This window comes from Rosa chinensis, chromosome 3 (assembly GCF_002994745.2).
Source record: "Rosa chinensis cultivar Old Blush chromosome 3, RchiOBHm-V2, whole genome shotgun sequence".
Taxonomy (NCBI): Eukaryota; Viridiplantae; Streptophyta; class Magnoliopsida; order Rosales; family Rosaceae; genus Rosa; species Rosa chinensis.
Window position 1 is genome coordinate 868,904 of NC_037090.1, and position 18,506 is coordinate 887,409.

Here is an 18,506-nt window from a genome sequence, read left to right on the forward strand (position 1 = left end):
GTTTCAATATGTTGGGTTATGAATCGACCATGTTACTAATCACATTGTTTTGGTTTAGGATTTCATTTCATGGCAATTAAGTTTAGTTTTTGTAACCTTACTAGGGTTTGATTTCTCTCTACGTATTCTATCTTGTCATGTGTAGACTGTTGAGAATAAAGTCCATAAACATTTACCTCTGCAAACTGAGCTCAAGCCATTTCACATGGCTTCTGGTCATGTAATATGTGCTGTTCAAGTGTTCATTATCCACATGCATGACCATCCCCCTCCTTTTGCAGCTTGGTGCTACAGCAAATGGACAAGATCCCTTATTAATGGGGGTTTTCACTTCTCCAAAAGTACTATTATCAAAAAATCACCTTTTCACCTGTCTAGATTATAGAACCACCCACCACACCCAACAGTAGCACCAGCAGAAGCAACCAAAAGTTTTTGCAGCAGCTATTCACATTTAAAACTCAATGCCCTTTTCAACTTGTCCATACCTCCTCTCATGCTTGTGCTACAGTTGAGTTGAATTCACTCTTTCATAAAATTAAAAATCTGTTTCAGTGCTGGCCCCCCACCTGTCTGGGAGAAACCTTGTTTAGAACTGCCATATTTATAAAGGTCTCTCTTCCTCTAGGCATGGCTGCAATGTGGCACTGGATTCTTGGATACATCCATAAGTCCATAACCACTGAGTCAACTAAACCACTTCCCACCACCACAAAAGCTAAAAGCAGCTTTTCTCCTCCTCCTTCTTTTTCTTATTAGACCAAAGTCCAAACCAACAACTCTCTCTCTCTCTCTCTCTCTCTCTCTGCAATTGTAAGCATAAAAAGTCACAGCTTGCTAGCCCATTCCCCTAAAACAAGGCCCCTTTGTTGCTCAGAACCTCAGCTGCTGACCTAACTGAGCTGTATTGCCATAAAAGTCTAAGTAAAGATCTATCTATCTCAGTACCATCTCTCTCTTTTCCCCTAGATTCCCTCTTCTTCTCCTTCTTCACATTCTGACCCAGAAATTATATCCTCTTCTGTGGCTTCTCTGCACAACCCCACCTCCCCCTTGTGCCTCTTCAAACCTATTTGCTCCCTTTATAACTCCCCACCATTTTCCCTTCTCCCATTCAATTTCCACACTTTAGCTTATTGGGTTCTTCCTCTCTTGGCCATTTCTTCCACAATGGATGTAAGTCATTTTCTTTAACAATATTTCAATGCTAGCTTTACTTGTTTGATTTGTGTGTGTTTAGTTTATCTTAGTGATCTATGGTGGATGTGGTTGATGGTGATGGCAGGACTATTGTAAACGGAGCGGCCAAATTCCGGCGTTTGGGGACTGGGATTATGCCAATGAGCTGCCCATCACTCAGTATTTCGAGTGTGCGAGGCAAGCCGGTTTGATCAGGTTCAGCTCTTCTTCCGGTGAGAGTGATGCACAAGCAGCCTATCTGCATGCTGACTTGTATGCTGTTGATGTTAAGAAGATGAAGAAGAAGCCTTCTCGAATTGTTGCTCCCCATACTCGAAAGGTTCTCACTTTTACTACTCTGCTCCCTTAAAATTTAATTGTTGTTAGTAATCTGTATTTAAGTATGGGGAAAAAAGGTTGCATTTTGTCACAAAATTTCATTCCTATGGTTATTGGGGATATTTGTGTTACTATTGAGTGGTTGAGTTTTAATGGTCTCTGCAATTTTGGTTGGTGTATAACGAGCCAGGGACGTACTAGCTAGGTAGTCCTCTTTCATTTCTTAATTAAATAACCCCTGACATTATGTTTTCACTATTATGTACTTCATATAAGAGAGACTCAAGTTTTTAAATTCGAATGCCAATGCATATGATTTAAGTACCCATTTCAGAGACATGAGCAAAAAGCCTTTGTAGCTTAAGATTTCTTGATATTTTTGAAACGATTTTGAAGAACTTGATTTTCTAGTGATTTTCTTCTAGTACATTATTTACTTGTCCATATTTTCTTATTTTCCAACTCCATTTATGTGATTGTTTCAAACATTTCCTCTTAATGTGTCACATTATAAGATCAAATCAAACTCGATCAGTTTTCTCTTTTGGGTTACCAAACATCTACCAAACAAACACCTAAGCATCCATCAATGTCATTTACCAAGTAAAAGTTGTTGATGGATTTAACTTGATGGTATGATGACCAGTGAAGTGATGTCGTTTTATGACTGCTCACGAGTTATGATGTGATGGTGACACTGTAAGTGCAGACAATTGCAAGAGGGAGAGAAAAGAGATCCACTCATAATCCGCATGTCAAGGAGCAAAAGAAGCAGCAGCAGCAAGCTAAGGTCTATGACGACGTGACTGAACCGCCAAGAAAGTTACACTACCAGCAGTATCACACTCGAAGCAAAGACACCGTTGTGCGACCGAGTAGGCCTCCTAAGCCTGTTGACGAAGACCTCTACAAGATACCCCCTGAGCTACTTCGCACTACCAAGCGGGTAACATATATTCTCATTCTCTATATAATATGAAATTATATGAGTCATGACGCACAAAGTTTCTAAAGTTTCACATGATGAGTTTGAAAAAAATGGCCTCCAATGGCTCCCAAGTTCAAAGTCCAAAACCATTATCGACTCTGAATTGACTAATTCCTACTTTAGGACTTAATCTATGCTGGTTAAATTATTATTTATCATTGTGTTTTTCTCAACATTGGCTGCTGGTTTAATAACTGTACTCGATGTTATTTTGTTTTTTGCAGAAGAAAATGCTGGGATTATTCTCTTGCTTGGTGCCTGCTTGTGCTTCATGAGTTTGGAATCCACAGGGAGGGGTTTCATTTGCTCATAGGAAAGGAAAGAATGCCCTTATAGGATATATTTCACAAACAGTAGTGCTGCTCTGTTTATTTTGATGGGGATGTATCAATCAGCAATGAGATAAAACTTTGACGTTAATGCCATTCAATTTCTCTCTTTTGTTCCTTTTAATTTTGAGTTAAATATCCTACGTAGCTTTATCAAAAAAAATTCTAGAGGCGAAAAGTTACACCATTAGTGTGGTACATGCATCCAAACAACTTGTAATGATATTTCCTTACTGTGATCACCCTCAAAATTATCTCCTAATGTTATACCATTGGTGTGGTACGTGCATCCAAACAACTATCATCAAGAAACACAAGTCAAAACTAGTAGATCTCAACCTTCTGACTATAGAGCTTTCACTGCAAGATGCAAATTGGAGAAGACAATGCTGGAGCTCAAATGAAATTGAAATGAAGTCCAACATCATTAGAGATAATACAATGTTGTATCGAGAATACATCAGTCTAGCAAATATACTAACTACATCATAACAGTTTTAATAATGAAGCGAACATAACTAAAACAGACAAAATCTTGCACCAACAACTATCAATTGCACTAGGCGAAGCTTAAACCCTAAACCCTAAAAGAAGTTAAAAACTTAAATCATGACAAAATTTGAAACTCGAGTATGTAATTGGAAATACTCTTGCAGTACATAAGATAAATTGTACAGGTTTGGTTTGGTGGGATATACCGCCCTCATTTTTTTTTTTTTTGTACTCGTGATTGGTTGGGTCTTCCTAATTTTCGTTTCTGTTAGTTGTTTGTCTGATTAGTTTGTAGAAACGAGGTTTTTTTTGTATTTCATTTTTCGTGTTCTGCTGGGGTAAGGTTTATGTTCCCCTCGAGTGGCTGTCTTCTTTTCTTTTTCTAATATATTTCCTCATTCATCGAGGTTTACCAAAAAAAGAAGAAGATAAATTGTGTTTATTCCTAGATATAAGCCGTAGTGATGCATACAAATTCAATAGATGAAGGCACTTTTCCTTTTAAGGCGTTGCATAGCATGATTTCTTGCCTCTTAACTTCTTTTTCCTTCTCCACTTTAGGCAGACCCAGATTATATATAGGTTTAATAACGATTTTCTCCAATGCCAGGGCATTATTGATCAAATACATGACATGCTTAACGCATGGTCTACCCCGATACGGCGATACCCTTAACCCTTCTAGTTCAAGTACCTTGAGCTTGAGGTAATAATGATTAATGAGGGCAGTGGGCCATTTTAGCATTTTCTTTACGTTTCCTATAAACTTGGAATGTCAAGAGGATCGCACATCGCTCCATCTACACAAAGAAAAAAATTCCATCAAACATCAAATGCTGGAGCAATAACTCAAATAGCAAAGTTAGAAATTGGTTGAGGAAGAGCCATAAAGGGATGTCAAGAATCAACGTGAGAAAAGACAATCACAAATGGTCAATCAGTTTCAGTCCTTCTTTAATCCCAACTCTTTACCATTCAAATTAAACCAAAGATAACAGCTCTCATTATCTCCTTTACCATGATCTCAATTCCTTGTTTGTGTAGTTGAATCAGTTGATAGCTTCTAGATTAATTATTATGCATTATTACATTAATGACAATGAATAGTCTTTTTTCAACTATGGAGCCAAGTAACATACCTTCAACACAAGTTTTTCCAAATAAGGAGATGCCTGCAGGAAAGATATGATGCGGGAAGCGTGAACACGATAGTAAGAGGCTCCGTCAAGCGTCGAAAGCCATATGAGATGAGCTAGAATCCACTAGCAATTACGAGCACAGCCGTAAGAAAAATAGAGAAACTTCTCTAAGATTTGTTTTTTTTTATTGATAACTTGAATGAAAATTACAATCTAAGAGGTGCCTTATATATAGGGCACATAACATAAACCTAATACAACTAGAAAACAAAAAGAATAATTTATTATAGACTAAAACTAGAAAACCTAATTAAACCTCATTAAATAAAATCAGAAATAGAATCCTAGATACTAAAGAATATTACGCAAATATATAATTGGAATCCCAACCAAGATTTTGTTCGAGAATCCCGATATATCCAAAATAGTAATTTATGATTAATTCCATCATTAAGAAGCCTATTTGAATACCAATTTCCAATATTCAAATTATTCTTCTTAATGTGAAGACGCTTCTTTCTTTTCGGGATTCTTTGTTGAAATTGGCTAAAATCTCGTCCTACATCAGTCTCCTCCACTTGAAAAGAACTCGACCTCGAGTTCCTCTTGTATGCAGCTCGATCATTAGTAGGAATAAAACATGATAAGCCATCAACTTCAATATTCTCGAAATTAAAAGGAATCACCATGAATCCAATACCGTAGACAAGTTTAGAATAAGCATCTTGAAACTTGAACTCCTCCACTTGAAAAGGAATGGGCAATGACTTCTCCTTGGGTTGATCTTGAACACAATTAGGCATGCATGACATGGATATCGATGTGATGAATGAATCAGCTTCCTTATCCTTAATGAGTTTCTCTTCAATCTTCAAAGTTGCTTCTTCATGTTCCTTTTCACACACCTCAAGATGGTCATTCTTGATGTTCTTCCTTCTAGGCTTGATTTTAATTTTGTGCGACTCCCACCTAAATAAATATGTGTTGTCTTTGCAATAACCACCTTTGACGCTTTCATGCCATGGTCTTCCAAAAAGCACATTAGTGTCGTCCATGTCAATCACATGACAAGTAATCTCTTCTTTATAAAATTTTCTCATAGAGACAGGAACTTTACAAACCTCTGTTACTTGTGAATATTCATCCTCTCCAAATGGAATCCAGTATGGATCACTCAGCTTCACTGTCGGCAATTGAAAATAATCCACAATTTTGTTTGCAACAAAATTCTCTCGTAGACCACTGTCAATTATTACAGAGCATACCTTGTCTTTGATGACACATGTAGTTCGGAAGTCGTCGTAATCCGGCGTTGTGAATATCCAATGTTCCATGTTTCTTCTTTCTTTCTTTTTTTTTCCTTTTTTTTTTTTTTGGATTGATGAGGTTGTCCTAGGGCAAATCCCTTGGTATGTTCCTCTTCAACGAAACTTTCTTGGATAGATACTCTACGACCAGCGTTGTTGAGGTTGGTGGTAGTGAACTTCTCCCTTGGATCGTCGTCTGCTAAGAAGCGGGCGAAACCCGCTTTGATACCAAATGATGCGGGAAGCGTGAACACGATAGTAAGAGGCTCCGTCAAGCGTCGAAAGCCATATGAGATGAGCTAGAATCCACTAGCAATTACGAGCACAGCCGTAAGAAAAATAGAGAAACTTCTCTAAGATTTGGTTTTTTTTATTGATAACTTGAATGAAAATTACAATCTAAGAGGTGCCTTATATATAGGGCACATAACATAAACCTAATACAACTAGAAAACAAAAAGAATAATTTATTATAGACTAAAACTAGAAAACCTAATTAAACCTCATTAAATAAAATCAGAAATAGAATCCTAGATACTAAAGAATATTACGCAAATATATAATTGGAATCCCAACCAAGATTTTGTTCGAGAATCCCGATATATCCAAAATAGTAATTTATGATTAATTCCATCATTAAGAAGCCTATTTGAATACCAATTTCCAATATTCAAATTATTCTTCTTAATGTGAAGACGCTTCTTTCTTTTCGGGATTCTTTGTTGAAATTGGCTAAAATCTCGTCCTACATCAAGATATCAGGTTCCAAAGACACCTGTAGCTGTTCAACCATAAGTTCTAAATGCTTGAGATTTGCAAAATTGGGAAATACAAGACTGGAATTGTAGTCCTGAAAACAAAGTACAGTAAGAAACAATTGTAATTTTGGACAATGGTAGGTGAATGAATCACATTTTGGTGAACCACTTTTAAATCATTTGATGTGACACTGTCTAATTCTACTGTGTTTGGTATTTTTTTTTTTTTTTCACATCGATGCAGTTTAAAACTTTAAATGTGGTACACAAATATATTCCCAAAAAAAAAAAAAATATGTGGTATACAAATATATTGTTCACCTATCCAGACAAAAAGAAAAGAAAACCAAAACACTAAAAATATGTACACTAACCATTCCACAAATATTCAGCATGAGCATCTCCAGATGAGTACAGCACGAAATTTGAGTCAAGAAATTCGCTAAATCCATGGATATCAAAAATATTTTGTGGGAGACCTCAACAAGTGATGGTACATTACTGAGAAGTAGGCTAATCTCAGTAGCTCGAGAAATAGTTAAGGAAACCAGGTTTGTGTCACAAATCTGAACGCTTTTGAGGCCATCAAAATTGCTTAGCACTAAATACTTCAATGCAGTCGAGGGTCCAGCTACTCCAGCAACTCTCAAACCAACCAAACTTCTGGTAGAATTCACATTTAATCTCTCAAGAACTGTACATTTATACAAGAAGTCAAGAAGTGCTCAAGAACTCCTTGGGTAAGTTAAAGTTCCCTGAAATGAAGAACTCTAAGAAAATTAAATCCAATATTGTATCCAGAGGAGTGTAGACTTGGAGTGTCAGCAGAATCCAAATGCTTAAGCTTCAAGTCAGACTCCTTTTCCAAACCTAAAAGTTTTTGGGGAAATGGATACATATAACTACGAATCTATGATCCATCCAGTTACATCCTTTCAGGGTATATACGCTCGAAAATTGCAATTCAATTATTTGAACTCTCTTATTCATTGCAAATTCAATCCATCTATCAATGTACGTTGCAAAACGACGATCTAATTAAAGCAAACACTGAATCGTTTGATGGTGCATGGCAGCATGAGGGCTCTATGGTGTCCTATCACAGTGTCTACCCAATCGATATATCTGCGGCTTTCCTGGTCCATTTCTTCGGCTTCCAGTTGACTATAGCGAGCAAGAGGTTCACCAGGCTCAAAATTGACGCCAAATTAAGAGGGTAACTAAACTTCCATGTTGGAAAACAATTGGACTTGGTCATTATCTAAATGTATTGAGTTAATAGTTTTGATTTAATATGAAAATAATTAACAGAAATACAACCCTAGAACTCTATCTTGTTATCCAATTGAGGTAAATGTCTCTCAATGGAAGTTGGAACCTTATCTGTTAATTAACCTGATTGACATTAAGTCTATAGGATAAACATCAAGTTTCTGCTGATAAACTTTTTTAGTAAATCTTGGACTCCTTCTGGGATGAGCACAATGTTAGTGCTAGGCCTCTATATATATCATATGAAAGTCATTAAGTTCAAACTCATTCTGAAAGCTTTGAGCAGCATAACATAGATTTGTTAAAACCAAACGATCCAACAACCAACAAAACAGAAATATTGCATCGTTTGGTTTTAACAAATGGTATCAGAGCCATGCTGTGAGTTCTCACACTCCCATTTCCACTAAACTTAAGGTCATTGAACTTTCTTGACAACCTGGCTCCCTCTGCTTTATCACTTTCTCTGAACTTCTGAGCTATGGCTTCCATGAAGTCAACTGCATGCTCAGATTCCTTAATGCAGCCTCTTACTATATCTGACATAGTAGTTCTAATCACATTTTTGGCCATCCTATTTACTCTATGCCAGTCTCTATAGCCCTTCCTGTCTTCCTTAGTGCTCTCATCATCTAATTCATAGGTTGCTCGTCAGGAAGGTAGAGGTTCATAGCTAAGTAACTCTGCTTAATAAGGCAGAGCAACCTATGAATTAGATGATGAGAGCACTGAGAAAGACAAGAAGGCCTATAGAGACTGGCATAGATCAAATAGGATGGCCAAAAACGTGATTAGAACCACTATGTCAGATATAGGCTGCATTGAGGAATCTGAGCATGCAGTTGACTTCATGGAACCCATAGCTCAGAAGTTTAGAGAAAGTGATAAAGCAGAGGGAGCCAGGTTGTCAAGAAACTTTAATGTGAGAATGGGAGTGTGAGAGCTCACATCTTGATACCATTTGTTAAAGGCTTGGTGACCAGTGGCGGATCCGGGATTGGAACCTTGGACGGGCTGGATTTCTTAACAAAAACAAAAGCCACAATTTTATATGCACAATGAAAAGATAAGAAAAAAGTATCTTGGAAAGCAATAAGCATTAGATTGTAGCTCCTTGAATAGGCCGTAGATCCTTATAAAATTAAATAAAATTAAAGTATTAAATAAAATTGAACTTACAAAATTAAACAAAGCAGCTCCTTGAATAGGGCGGCGAGAGGAGGAGGAAGTGGGAGAGAGTGAGACTGTGAGAGACGATCGATTCTCCAGTTGACCAGTTCGAAACTTCCAATAGACCGTAGATCCGTAGTCGATGAGTGGACTAGTGGAGTCGGGAGAGCCGGCTGAGCAGCAGGCGGCGAGAGGAGGAGGAAGTGGGAGAGAGTGACTGAGTAAGAGTCCGTAGTCGATGTCTCGATGAGTGGAGTCGGGGACCCGGGAGAGACTGAGAGAGTCACTGGGCTTCTATTGTCCGGACAAACCCCAATTAAAAAAATAAAATAAAAAAGCATACATCTATTTTTTTTTTTGTGACCGTCCTAGTCCGTGAATGGATCCGCCGGTGTTGGTGACCAAGAAATTAATGGTTTGCTGATCAACTGAACATCTCTATACTATAATAGTATAATGTCCTTCAATAGTATTATGAAAAAATTTGACAAATGTTCGGACGTACCCTCTTCTTGCTTAATGCCTTCATGAGTTTGAAATCCAAAGTGAGGGGTTTCATATGCTCATAGGAAAGGAAAGAATGCCCCTATAGGATCGATCAATAGGGAAATTAATGTCACAAACACTAGTGCTGCTCTGTTTTATGTTAATGGGGATGTACGAGTTTCATTGCTGATTGGATAAAACGTTGACATTAATGTAATTTTTGTTAAGTTTCTCTCGCTTGTTCTTTTTAATTTTGTGAGTGGTTGTCAAAAAACCAAAAAAGCTAGGTTATTTTTTTTTTTTTTTTTTTTTTTGAAAGGGGTTTGGAACCCAGCCTAACTGGGAGGCTCAGCCCCACGCCCGGTTCCATTTATTGAAATAAAATTTTGCATCGGGGGGACATATAACCTGAACCCCGAGCTACATAAGAAAGATTACATTGATCCTCATAGAGAACGTCCTGAATGATAACAGGCGTCTCCTCTAAACAAAATTCATCTAAATTCCCACATCTAGCAAGGTGAGCTAATCTATTAGAGGCGAAAGATTCATCAAAAATTTGAATATCTGTCATTCAAATAAATCAAAGGGGCATTCTTCCTGGGAAAACTTTACTTACGATTACCCACCCACAAGCACCACATCACTAATGATTTATGGAAAATGTAATGTCCCAACTCGGACAAAAAAAAATCATCAATGTGAGAATGGGAGCCAGGTTGTAAAGAAACTCCAACACAGATCAGCTACATGCTTGATGGCCTCGTTGTCTTCATCGTGGTCGTCGCCTGTGGTGCTGCCCATAGTCATAGACTCATAGAGAGATTTGGAAGGGAATTGCGTACAGGTGCTCAGTTAAAAAATACAAGGAAAAAACTCAAATTTATATGGGTATGTGAGGGTTAAATCAGAGTGGTCAATCCCCCCTGCTCGACTCTATGGTACATTGGTAATTTTAAGTTACATGCATAGAAGTTTGGTGTGAGAACTCATGAGATAGTCACCTTGGGTTCACACTCATTTCATTAAACATGCAATTACAAAGTGTATACATAGATGGTTGTCTTATCCTTCATGTTTTCCATATCTTAATCCATATGTCTAATCCCAGGGCAAGTTTCGTGTTTTGCTTCCATGAAATGGTCAACAAAAAATTCAGTGTGGGCTGGGCCCGTACTGGTCGCAAATCGGCCTGGTGGTTTCCACTCTGGCATACGACGTTGCTAATCTAGATCAAATGGCGGCCTAATTTTTGCCGGAGGACTTGTTGACCCATTAGGTCATTATGGGCCTTATGTGCCCTCTTGTGGGTTTGGGCGTATACATACTTTTATTTGAGCGAGTTTGTTTATTTTTTGTCATTTAAACTTAAGAGTGGACTGTCCGTTGATTCTTATTTGAGCTGTCAATTCTTACACAACCTGATAATACGACTCGAAACTCACACGAAATAAAACGGGTTAAACCCACACGATTAAAAAGTGGGTCGGCCGCGCATCAACCCACCATGACCCATTGAATAAATGGGTTAGTCATGGGTAAACCTGTCAACACGAAATGAATCCGTATAACATATTTATTAAATGAGTAGGGTTATGTATTTTATATAATCATGTAGACGACCCATTTAAAAAAAGTAATATTATATGTATATAAGGGTTGAATAAGTCATTTTCTCACTTTAAACTAGGGTTGCCATCTCCCCATTAACATTATAAATTCTCAAGTGAAATTATGCATTTTTTTAGTTAAATGGATCACACTGTTAATCCTTAAATGTGTCATTTTTGTTGGAGAGGAAATATCTCACATTGGAAAAGTGACAAATAAAATATAACTTATAAGTGGGTGGATCTCACCTAATTGTACCGAGACTTTTTGTAATTAAAACTCAACACCTAACAGGTGGTTAAGTTGAGACAATATCGGTACAATGGTAGATCACGGGCCACGCTTCTCGCTGTTTAACATGGTATCAGAGCGGGTCTCTCTCCAATTGAGTCTCCAATTGTCATCGGCTCGAATTTGGGTTTCATATATTACCATCGGAAATTTCTGATTGGATTGTTACCAAGTGTCCGATGTGGGCCTTGGATTGTTATACTGGCCAAGTCTCCAATATGAGACTTATGTCCCAATTTCCAATGTGGGAATTGGAATTAACCGTGCAGACCTAGAGTTAGGTTGCACGTGAGGGGGCGTGTTAGAGAGAAAATATCCCATATTGGAAAAGTGAAAAATAAAATATAACTTATAAGTGGATTGATCTCACCCAATTGTATTGAGGCATTTTGTAATTAAAACTTAACACCTAACAGGTGGTTAAGTTGGGATAGTATCGGTACAATGGACCAATGGTGGACCACGGGCTACGCTTGTCGCTACCAATTTATTATATGGGTTAAGTGGGTTGGAAATGGGTAACCAGTTTAATAAATAGGTTGGATTTGAATTTAAATTTTTGACACGATTATTAAATAGGTTGAGTTTGGATTTATCTCTTGTGACACGAGAAATACTTTGATCCGACACGACTGATTTACGGCCCTAATTCCCACCACCACACGTACTGTAAAAGAGACATAGCTCCCGGATTTCCCTCTACTTAGTTCAACCGTAATCAAACATGTGTATTTCGCTCTTACAGGTCAAATTGGCCTCATGGTTGTGCTGTTTTGCTGATGGTGCTCTTGCTTCAACGTTGCAAATGTTCATTGGATTGAATCGTGTCAAAATATTAAACATGTCACAATAGATAAATTCAAACTCAATCCATTAATGCAAGCAACGAAGCATGCCCCATGAACTCCTCTCGGCTCCCATATTTTGTGGCAGAAAGAAGACTCGCACACAATATGATTAGTATCTGAAAAGCTGTGATTCTCCGCTGATTGTGGGCTTTCATTCTACAATTCCGCAAACATCTTTATTTATGGCCTTGTCAGACTCAGAGCAACTCCATCATCCCCTTACCTCTCGAGGAGAGGACCACTCCAACCGAAAGCAGATCAAAAATTGCTGCTTTGACTCTCACTAATTGGTATGTACTACGTAGTCTAGTAGACAATTGTTCAATACATGTCTACTACATGCGAGACAAATAAAATCATAGTCTACCATATGCGAAACAAATGAAATCATAGCCTACAATATTACTCAATAGGATGACTAAACAATATTTAAGATAAAATAAGTTTCAAAAGATGATGTAGAAAATGAACACTTTGATTTACAAAATTAGATTAGAGGAAGAAAAGAACAAATCAGGTTCCAAATATCCTTTGTGAATTCAGATTCCTCATCTTCTCCTTTTGGTATTCAAAAGTTCTTCATGAACTTTAGCTTTTTAGCGAGGATGGGACCATAAAATGACATATGATCATAGGCAGGCTGCAGCATATGAGTGAACTGATTGTCCACTTGTTCTGGTTGGGTGCTATACAAGTGACATGGATAGGGTTTGCAATGTCCTCTAGTGAACTGTGGTTAGCATTTTCCCATGTGTTACAATCTTGGGGGTAAGACTTGAGGTTTTCCTTGCACCCCCAAAGGCCGCCCCAAAGTAAGGAACCTAAATTTCTGCACCATTCAAAAGGCCAATTTGCCACCCGTATTAGATTCTGCAGCAGCAGATGTTCACCTACTGTCATGTCATGTAGACATGTACATTATTCACTATACTTCCCTTTTCAAAACCAAAGTGGCAGCGGAGATTATGGCTGTCATTAAGGCTATTGAGTTAGCTCAGGTCCGGGACTGGAAATTTATTTGGTTAGAAGTGGACTCGGCTCTTATCCTTTCATACCTTCATTCTCCTCACCTGGTACCTTGGCAGCTAAGAATTGAGTGGCATAATTGTTTGCATCGTATCTCTCAGATGCAATTTCGTTGTTCACACATCTATCGTGAGGGAAACCAAGCTGCAGATGCTCTTGCTAACATGGGTCTTTCTTCTACTGGTTTAACCTGGTGGGACATACCCCCAGATCTTATTCGTTCTCATTGTCGGAAGGACTCCTTGGGGTTGCCTAATTTTCGTGTTCGTTAGTTACGCTTTTTCTTGTACTTAGCATTTGCTTTCTCTTCCTTTGGTTCTATTTGGAGGAGTTTTTGGCTTTTTGCTGTTTTCTTTGGAGGAGTTTTGGTTTTATGTCCCCTCCTCCCTTTGTTCCTTTCTTTTCTTTTAATCGAAATAATCTTCAATGGGGGATGAGCCGTCTAGGCTAATCCTCTGTTTAAAAAAAAAAAAAAAAAAAGTATCATGGAATATCTTGATACACACGGAGTGAATAAAGATACAGAAGAATAATCTAGATACATAGCCTTTGAAGACAAGAAGAGACAAGTTGTAGAACTTGGAAGGTCGAAGTAACAAGAAAAAACTTCTTATATATGCAGGGTTATGACTTATGAGTAATCCAAGTGAATCAAGGTTCACCTTATAGATTCATTTTCAACTAGATTAGGAGATATAAGCAAATACCAGATCCAAGAATAAAATATACATAAAATAAAAAATAAAAACACCAAAACTATCTCTGGTTTGCCCACAATAGCACCTAGTATCAAATTTTGAAAATAGATTAAAGAATGTGATTACTGACATCATTGCTGTAGCCAACTAGAATATCGATCCACCTAAGAATTGAGAAGCCATTTGATTCTAGTAGTGGATCATGTACTAAAATATAGAGTTTGTTGTGAGATTAGTAGTTCTAAATTCCTAATAACAAAGAGAAGACAAATGAAAACAGAGAGCATCAGAAGTATTCTTTTTCCAAGAATATTCAAGATGAAGTAGCCTAGCTTCTCTAGGTGTTGCATCATTGAATTTATATTCTACAATTCACCTACCTCATTTAGATTTGTAATGTGATCTTGTTGATGGAATAATGAGTCAGCTGCAGCATGAAAGACCAGATTTCAGCATCACTCTCCTCCCAAATTACCTCTTTTTCCTTCCTTATTAAAGTTAAGCAAAAATCTTATGGCACCTTCAGAAAAAGTCATAATCAAACATTAAAGTTGAATACTTTGTCCACTAATTTGGATTAGTGCATTAACACAAAAGAGGTTTTGAAATTGTGCAGTATAGTGCCTCAGATTTTTTTGAGAATATAATCAATATATAGTGCCTCAGCTTGCCGACACTCTAAAAGTTGAACAAGGAAGACCCTACAGATCCCCCTAATTCAATAGGCCTTGACCAGGTCCTTTTTGAATAAGGACAAGATACCAAATACCATCATTATATTGAGCTAAATACCATCATTGGAGTCGAATTATCCAAATGAATTAATGTTTGCATTTCAGAGAAGTAATATTCACAATTGGCTAAAACAGGACATGTCGGAAAATAGAAAATGATACCGAGCACAAAATCCAAATATGATGGGACATTTTATGGAGCTTCGAAATATTGAAATTCTTAAGATGTAATCCATTATATTAGTTCAATGTATAATGCATTGCACAAGTAGTGACTAACATAATGATTCACGTCTCCGCAATTTCAAAACTATGGAGCACTAAATTACTTTTGAAATAATGTCAATACGTGTGGAATTCTTAGTGAGGAAGGAGAGATTCCAATGAGATTTGCATGAACAAGAGCAACATACCACATAGGAGGCATATACCATCATTTCAGTCAAATTATACAAATGTATCAATGTTGGCACGTCAAATAGCAGCTGGCACAAATTGGACATGTCAGAAAATAGAAAATGGGACAGCTAATACAACTCAGAAAAACCAAATACTAGTGAATTTCATAGTGATGAGATTTACAATGTCTATAGTCCTCAAATGGACCAAAACTTGACTGGGTTGAATTACAGGTAATGTATGACTACTTTTGTACAGGTTATGAAGCTGAGATTGGGGAGTATAGTAGCAAACTGTAGCAGCATTTACATGGGGTCATGGGGTAATGTACCTTCTTTTTTCAGGGGTCGAAAAATGAAAAACAGAAAGTACCATTTCCATCAAGCAGTGTGTGTTACTGAACCAGTTTTATTCAACCTCTCAAGAATTCCAATGGCTTTCCTCTTAGCTCTTGAAGTTCCACTCTGTGCAAGCCTAGAAAATGTACCATTTACCATTTCCTCGTCCTTAATCTCCTTCAATTTGGAGCGACCACTAAAGCAGATATTGTAAAGGATTACGATGCAGTTCTCCTTGTCACGCTCACAATCACTCTCCCTTATGATCCTAATCAAGCAAGACACAGCGCCAAGCTCACACATTTCCTGAATAGCCTTCTGATTGGTTGAAATTATTGCGAGTATAGCCAGCAACTCAGCGACCAATACACCATCCATTATCTTATTCAGAATCACCCACACCACTCCAGCATTGACGGCTCTTCCTCTATTTTCAAGGTCTGTACATAGGCGGAATATGGCCGTAGCAACATCCTTCATGGCTAATGGATGCCCCTCATGCAACAGGTCAATCAAAGGTTTGAGAGCACCAGATGTTCCAATAACAATCTTGCTGGAATCGATGGCTGATAGTGTGAAGAAAGTTGCAGCAGCATTGCTTTTTGTTTGAATTGTTCCAGATATTAAGGAATCAATAAGGAGAGGGATCACCAAGGGGTTTTCAGCAACTAATCTCTTATTGTTGTCATGAATCGAAAGGTTTAGTAGAGTCGTGATCACGTCTTCTTGAAGGTCAGGATGAGTGGCAACCTGGCCTTGTGAAAGTGGACTCAGCAGTTGTGGAATGATCTCAGCAGACTCGCCAAACAATGCCCGAAATGATGAACTCCTCTTTGTTAGCAGCCGAAGTTCCTTTGCTGCTTCTTTCTGATCAGCCAGGGATGATGATGAAGTCTTGTTGAGCAGTGCATTCAGATAGTTTCGGTCTGCCTTGGTGACAACTTCCTCACCAGTATCCTGAACAGGTTTCGGAGACTCAATACCATGCTCCTTGCACCATTGTGAAATCATTTCTTGGACCAAGTTATTTGGGGTCAGGATAGTGTGAGCAAGGACTTGCTTGGTCTGAGGGCATGTCCGGCTGCCTTCATTCAACAACCTCTGGATGAATGGCCTATCATAAGTCTGTAGTTCATCACAAGAAATTAAGAAGGATTAGAAATTGCACAAACTTCGTACGGAAAACAAACCCTATTGATCCGTTTCTTCACCAGAATCTCCGTTTTCATAGCAAAACCAATTCGAGTAATCAAGAAAGCCAATTTTCTGCCTTTTAATTCTAATAGAGGAAGAGAGCAACATGTACTCGCATGCTTTTCAAATCAAGAAAATTCTTTGTTTATATCAAAGTGGTGAATTGAAAAATAAAAACAAAAAAATTGCATACAGTTACTCACATCTACAAGAACAGTGCCAGAGTTGACAAGTCCTTAAATTCACGAAGTAGATGCTCCAAATTAATTTTCTTTTCTGGGTTTTGAAAGATCAAGCAGAAATACCAGAACCCCAACTCCAAAAACACATGAATGACATTGATACCCAATTTTGATGTAAAACAAAAAGCGAAATCCCAGAACTAAGAATGACCAAAATCTCAATTACTACATCAACTTCTTGCATGCATAGTCATATTGGTCAGAAATCAAACAAGGGTATTCATACAAATTCCAAACCTGTCCAGTGGCCAAGACAACAGGATCAGTCATGAGCTCTCCAGAAATAGGACACCTAAACTCTTGAGGAACATCAAGAACACCAAGTTTAAAAGAGAGAGACTTTGTAGACCTCTGCAAGTTCTTTAAACAAGACAAGGCCCTTATAGCCTCATCAGCAGTCTCTACCCTGTAGTCTTCTTCTTCAACAATCTCCTTGACCAGTTTCCCCAACTGCTTCTTTATCTCCATGGCTGCTTCTTTATCAGTCTCTGCCAAGACACCTGTCCTGGCCATTTGTGAAGAAACCCAAGAAAATTACAGAGGAGAATTGCTTACTGGCTTGTTCAGCTAATGGGATTTTGTCAGAGAGAAAATTATGAGCTTCTTCTTCATCATCTGTCAGAGCAAAACAAGAAGAAGAAGAAGAAGAAGAAGAAGAAGAAGAAAGAGTCTCTGTATTTTGTTTGCTCTGTTGTTTTTGGGGTATCTGAAAGAATGTGACACGCAAACTTGAGTTTCAACTGACAAATGGTATAAACTAGTTACAGTATGTTATGCTAGAGAGGAGAATGATTGACTCACGGGGTGTGGTTGGCATTTACCTCACTGTATGTATGTGCGAAATTGAATTATGTAACACATTGAGGGTGCAGTGGAAATCTACTGGACTTTTTTGCTTTATTGCACTCTGCACCCTTGTGTATGTTTGCTCGTATAGAAGGAATTTTTAGTCGGATGACACAAAATAGGTTACAATCGGATTTCAGTCTATTTTCAACGTTCAATCTGGCTCCAACTTTTAAAAGTCCAAGTGGGTCAGCTCACATTGGGAAATAGTACTTGCTAGATCAAATTAACAATGTATAAAAATTTTAACAAAAATTAACGGTTTTTAACTTCACATATCTCGATTAATTAGTCGTTTTTTTTTATGTGTCATTACTAATTTTTCCTATATTTTTTCTATTTATGTTTAAGAAAGAAATTAAACTGTTCACTTCTTAGTTAAGTAGATTGGCACCATAGATTTTTTTTTAGAATTATTTTCAGTGTTTAACGCCTTGATAGATTTCAATTTATGATCAACTTTTGATGAATAATGTATAGCATAAATTCATTTATTTTCTTTTAATTGATGAAAAGTGTCAGTTCAAGAGATCCCCCTGTAGAAAAATTTTATCAACCGATTGTCAGTACAAATTATTCTCGTTTAGAAAATTATGATAAAAAAGTCGTCCATACAAGTCATTTTTTTCATTTACATTCTTGTTACCGACTAGTTTTTGTCAATAAAAATCACCCCTTGTGCAACTTTTACAACTTTTACCGACAAAAAAACCTGTCGATATAAGTCATCTCCTCAGATTGTTATCTTACAGACTAGACTTTTGTCTACGGGCCATGCGTTAGTCTAGTGATTTGACTTCTAACAAGAACCGAAGGCGTT

The 18,506-nt window shown here is 37.6% G+C and overlaps 2 protein-coding genes across 2 annotated transcripts; one reads left to right on the forward strand and one right to left on the reverse strand.

The window, feature by feature from the left end:
- Nucleotides 1-558: 558 nt before the first annotated feature.
- LOC112193235 lies at nucleotides 559-2,959 on the forward strand. The gene is made up of 4 exons (XM_024333305.2): nucleotides 559-1,176; nucleotides 1,286-1,519; nucleotides 2,228-2,464; nucleotides 2,731-2,959. The coding sequence occupies exons 1-4, from the start codon at nucleotides 1,171-1,173 to the stop codon at nucleotides 2,779-2,781; spliced, it is 528 nt and encodes a 175-aa protein (XP_024189073.1). The 5' UTR covers nucleotides 559-1,170; the 3' UTR covers nucleotides 2,782-2,959.
- A 12,241-nt stretch (nucleotides 2,960-15,200) lies between these two features.
- Nucleotides 15,201-17,732, reverse strand: LOC112193818 (U-box domain-containing protein 9). The gene is made up of 2 exons (XM_024334065.2): nucleotides 17,078-17,732; nucleotides 15,201-16,529 (listed from the first exon to the last, which is right to left on the reverse strand). The coding sequence occupies exons 1-2, from the start codon at nucleotides 17,351-17,353 to the stop codon at nucleotides 15,447-15,449; spliced, it is 1,359 nt and encodes a 452-aa protein (XP_024189833.1). The 5' UTR covers nucleotides 17,354-17,732; the 3' UTR covers nucleotides 15,201-15,446.
- Between the last annotated feature and the right edge of the window lie 774 nt (nucleotides 17,733-18,506).